Genomic DNA, 5,200 nt, shown 5'->3' on the forward strand with positions numbered 1-5,200 from the left:
TATTGTCACCCTAGGAGGTTGTGGAGAGGGATATCCAGAGGAAATATTTCCTTGCTTCCTCTTTGGAAGTCATGAAAGAATGGGCATCAGGTCAGAAGAGAAGAGGAGTCTTTATACAATGCCAGGAGCAATGTAGGAATTGAATGAGGGCTAGTGGGGCACACCATTCCAGTGCAGGTGTGATCTCCATGAACTTCACTCTGCCTCTGCATTTAGCCCTTGTAAGCCTGAGGAAAGAGTGGTCAGAATTTCTACATTCTACTTTAGTCTTCAAAGGGCTCAGGGAAGTGATTTGTGTTTATCTGAGTGGGGTCCTTGGGATTACCGAGCACAGAGTAGAAGGGGTTCCAGAAATTTAAGACACAGAATTAGGACGGAGAGCCTAAGTTACCCTCCGATGGGGTGGAGGGTGGGTGGCAACAAGGATACACTCTTAACCATCAGTCCAGGGAAGCAGACAGGATGATATGCTGCTCCTCTTCCTTCTTGGGCTTTCAGTGAGGAGAGTGTTGGGATATACAGGGCTTAGCACATGAAGTGAGCCAAAGGCCTGTTCCAAGGCCTGTTAAGACCAAGGTAAGGTCCCTAAACGAGGTTTGAGGGGCCTGCCAACCTCAGAACAGAGGGGTCCAGATTATCTTGCCCATACTCTCAACACTGGTAAGCCTGCTATGGTGATTGGGTAAGATTCCCCATCCTTTCTTTCTCAGTTGTCTCAGTGAATAGATCTCGCATTTTTGGGAGGGTGGGCAGGGATGGCCTTTGGTATCAGAAGGTGATGACTAAGGCCCTACTAGTTGCCAAAGTAAAGCCCCCTGAGAAAGGACTGAGAGAATTTCCTGTCCCAGAAGATAGGAGTGAAACATAAATCATTTTAGGTCTGCTGTCAGCTTTGCAAGGCCCCATGCAGAGCTATCAGACTGAAACATCACCACATTTACTGCTTGGTGAATTCAGGGTTATGAAGATTGGTTTGTGAACATAATGTGGGATCCCACTACTTGTTATAAGTCAAGGAAAGTATCCTAATTGAGGCTTATGGGGATATCAACTCTAGAACCTTAAGATCTCAACAAAGCTGTATTGGTCTCATGTTTGGGAACTCTGCATGTCAGATCCTCTTAATACTTCCTCAGAGGTTGCAGGGGCATGACTCTAGTGTGAGGAACAACTTCTGGTCATCAGAGGGAAGGATTCTCATACACTGTCAAGATTCAAAGTAAAGATTTTTTTTTGAGCAAAAGCTGACTATCTACTCGAACATAGATGGGACACTCTCATATACCTGTCGTGACTCTATAGTCATTCCTTGGGATGTCCTAGACAAGGCTAGCTGGAAGTCTCATCAGCTCACTTCTAGGGAGATGACAGTCATAGTCTGAAGGAGGTGGCACAAATCAGGAGGCAGTACAACAGTCTGTGTGGAGACACAGAGACAGACACAATGGAATCCAGCCCAGAACATAGGGTTGTTAAAGAGCCCCAGAACTTTACCAGCTTAGGGAACCTGGTCAAAGATCTCATGACAACTTCCTTGCTTTCTTCCTTCTTGGATGTTACAGACAGTTGATGTCCTTGGTCTACGTCCTATATCATATTAAGTCAGCAAAGGAAGGGGGCCAGGGTCTGTCACAGTAGGGATGAAGAATAAGGTCTGAGGAGTCAATTCACCCAAGAAAAGAGGGAGCTCCACGTTGTCTAGTTCTTTTCATTGGCCTAAGGAAGACCTAGTAGAGGTAGTTAGAAAGTGTACTTCCTCAGTTCATCCTGGACTGACTCTGAAAGATAGGGAACTCTTGTATGCAGACAGATTGGCACCAGTTTGCAGAGTGATCAAGTCTGAGGCCCTGTCAGTAGTCACAGCAAAGACACTGAATACTGAGAGAACACTGACCCCAGTAGAAGAGGGATAACAAAGAGTTCAGCCCTGCACTGTTGTCAGTGTTGAGTCTATGGGCAAAGATGTCGAGTGGCTGTGTCCTCTAATTATCCCAGTTAGATCTCAGTAGGTCAGGGCTTTGTTCTAAGTGGCAGTGTTATGGCAGCAAGCAGAGATCCTCAGACTTACGTAGATTCAAAGTAACATAACCAAGTGACACTAGGGGGACCACAACACCAACAGAGATAGCATCTACAATTTTAACTTCGTTGTCATCCCTGGGAAATCACAGGTAGAGATTCTGGAGAAGGTACCTCAGTACATCCTCCTCAGTCATTTTAGGGGATGTGACATTACTTGGTCTTAGGAGAATAGCCTCATATTTAAGCATGGGAGAAGAGATCCTGGCACGGGCCAAGGTAATGAAACTGAGTCAGGACTGATGGAACCACCCTTTTCAGAAGGGTAATGGTGCTACAGAGACACAATACACCTGCCTATGTGATCCCTGAGAATTTTTAGCCTGGGTTGACTGCCTGGTCCCTGAGGAACTTTAAGATTTCTCCTTCATGAGGGACACAGCAGCCAGGAGACCTGTGAGACTCTACAGCACTGTTAGCAAAAGTCCATTGAAGGCAACTTTTATCTGAGCCAGCACAGTTGAGTATACCAGCTGAGGCCACTCATATCTGCCTTCTTTCCCTTAGGTGGTGATATCCCATTGCCCACTGCTGCCAAATGCCGCCCATAAGAATCAAACTGTCTAAGCGTTTTAAGAGTTCACGACGTGCACAGTATCAATCCCGTCGAGCCTCCACTCAGTCCCAGGACCTGGAGATTGCACAGCTCTCCAGAGCTCTGGAGGAGACCCATCTCTTCTTGTGTCCTCAAATGCCTGGAAATTTGAAGGCAGCTCCTGGTGGTGATAATCCCAGTTCTCCTCAGGGTCCTCAGAGTTTCTCTGCATCTTCCATTGGCATCACAGCATCTGCATCCAGCAAATCAAGTGAGGTCTCTATGAATCAAGGTGAGGAGAATAGTCCAGGCACCTCAGAGGCTGTGCCAGGCACTTCAGAGGCTGTGCCAGGCACTTCAGAGGCTGTGCCAGGCACCTCAGAGGCTGTGCCAGATTTCATGAATGTGCCTGTGCATTCTGTAGATAGTAAAGTAGCTGTGTTGGTGAATTTCCTGCTGCTCAAGTATCGAATGAAAGAGCCAGTAACAAAAGCAGATATGCTCCAGGTTATCAACGATTGTGAAGTCCACTTCCCTGAGATCCTCCTGAGAGCTTCTGAGCGCATAGAGATGCTCTTTGGCCTTGATCTGAAGGAAGTGGATCCCACCAACCACTGCTATGGCATTTTCATTAAGTCAGGCCTCACCTATGATGGCATGATGCACGGTGAAGCAGGTGTGCCTAAGACCGGCATCCTGATACTTATCCTGGGTGTGATCTTCATGAAGGGCAACCATGCCACTGAAGAAGAAATTTGGGAAGTTCTGAATGTGACCGGGCTATATTCTGGGAAGAAGCACTTCATCTTTGGGGAGCCCAAGCAGCTCATCACCGAAGATTTCGTGAGGGAAGGATACCTAGAGTTCCGGCAGGTGGCCAGCGCTGATCCTGCACAGTCTGAGTTCCTGTGGGGCCCCAAAGCTCATGCCGAAACCACCAAGATGAAGGTCCTGGAGTTCATCGCCAAGGTTCACGGGACTGACCCAAGTTCTTTTCCATCTCAGTATGAGGAGGCTTTGCAAGATGAAAAAGAGAAAGCTCAGGCCAGAATTTCAGCCAAGTGTCTCTACCACTCCAAGTTCTAGTGTCGAGACTAGCAGCTTCTTCCTCAACTAGGGGAGTCAGGGATAGTTCATGCATTGTTCAAAGAGGCAGTTAGTGTTCGTAGAATTTAGATTTGAGGTGGGGCTGAAAGGAGTACAGTATATATGACCGTGTGTCCCTATTTTATATGTGTAACTTGAAAATTTATTCTTTTTTGATATATGCATTATTCAAATGATTCTTTTAGTATAGGTTTAATTGCTTTCAAAACTTTGAGTGATTATTAATGATGCATTTCATGTTGTAATAAGATTTAATTGTAAGAGCTGTGTTGTTTTAGAAATTGTGAATCCATCCATTTTATTTTGTCATCTGAAACAAGATAACATGATACTGTTGTAGGCGTGCGTGTATATGTGCTAAGTCACTTCATTTGTGTCTGACTGTTTGTGACCCTATGGGCTGTACCCCACTAGGCTCCTTTGTCCATGGGAATTTCCAGATAAGATTACTGGAATGGGTTGCTTTGCCCTCCTCCAGGGGATCTTCCAGACCAGAGATCAAGCACAAGTCTCCTGCATCTCCTGCATTTCAGGAAGATTCTTTATCTGCTGAGCCACCAGGGAAGCCCACTGCTATAGACATTTCCTTGCAAATGTGAAAGAAATCGACTTTAAGATAGATGAACTCCAAAGAAAAAAAGTTACTGAAATTTTAGTTCTCTTATCTTTTCAATGCTTATTTTATAAAATTAAATAAGTACAATGAATTTGCCTCATTCTTTCAAGAATGTGTATGAAATGTTTTTGTTTAGTTGCTAACTTATGTCTGACCCTTTTGCAACCCTATGAATAGTAACCCACCAGGTTAACTCTGTCTGTGGAATTTCCCAGGCAAGAATACTGGAGTGGGTTGCCGTTTCTTTCTCCAGGGAATCTTCCTGACCCAGGGATTGAACCTATTTCTCCTGTGTTAAAGATGGATTTTTTTTATTGCTGAACCACTGGGGAAGCCCAGTTACCAGTGTGTGTGTGTGTGTGGGGGGGGGGCAATTAGGCATGGAGAATTAGGAGACACAAAGTCTTGGCTGTAAGATAGGATCAAGAATACATTGTACAACATCGGGAATATAGCCAATACTTTGTAATAACTGAAAATGGAAAGTAACCTTTAAAATTGTATAGAGTTTTTTTAATTGAAATACAATCTTCCTAAAATTTTTAAAAATAATAGAGTATAATTCTAAAAAATATATAAATACAAAATAAATAATACTGAAGGACGGGGGAAAAAAAACTTTTAAGTCCTTCCGTGGTAATTAATTTTACATGAAACTGAATGGTGGGTCAGATGAGGCTGATGGCGTCATGAGCAGAAACAAAACCCTCAGATGATGTTTCAAGTGTTAAAATGACAATGTCATGACAATGTCAAGAGATGTAAAGTGCTGTTAGCTGTTACTTTTTGATCTCAGGTAAACCAGAGAGAAATTCTCACGTGGAGCAGGAACGGAATGTGACCTGCATTCTTGTCCCAGTGCA

At 44.4% G+C, this 5,200-nt stretch overlaps 1 protein-coding gene across 1 annotated transcript; it reads left to right on the forward strand.

Annotated features, from left to right (window-relative positions):
• The first annotated feature begins 2,617 nt into the window (after nt 1-2,617).
• LOC138930683 (melanoma-associated antigen B16-like) lies at nt 2,618-3,700 on the forward strand. Its single transcript, XM_070291171.1, has 2 exons — nt 2,618-2,924; nt 2,988-3,700. Exons 1-2 carry the CDS (start codon nt 2,618-2,620, stop codon nt 3,698-3,700), a joined length of 1,020 nt encoding a protein of 339 aa, XP_070147272.1.
• Nucleotides 3,701-5,200: the final 1,500 nt, after the last annotated feature.

Source organism: Ovis canadensis, chromosome X (genome assembly GCF_042477335.2).
Source record: "Ovis canadensis isolate MfBH-ARS-UI-01 breed Bighorn chromosome X, ARS-UI_OviCan_v2, whole genome shotgun sequence".
Taxonomy (NCBI): Eukaryota; Metazoa; Chordata; class Mammalia; order Artiodactyla; family Bovidae; genus Ovis; species Ovis canadensis.

Excerpts from the sequence above, each read along its gene's own strand:
- LOC138930683 (XM_070291171.1), top strand. The coding sequence starts at position 2,618 with ATGCCGCCCATAAGAATCAAACTGTCTAAGCGTTTTAAGAGTTCACGA. Across the intron at positions 2,925-2,987 it reads AGGTGAGGAGAATAGTCCAG|GCACCTCAGAGGCTGTGCCA; the intron begins GCACCTCAGAGG and ends AGGCTGTGCCAG.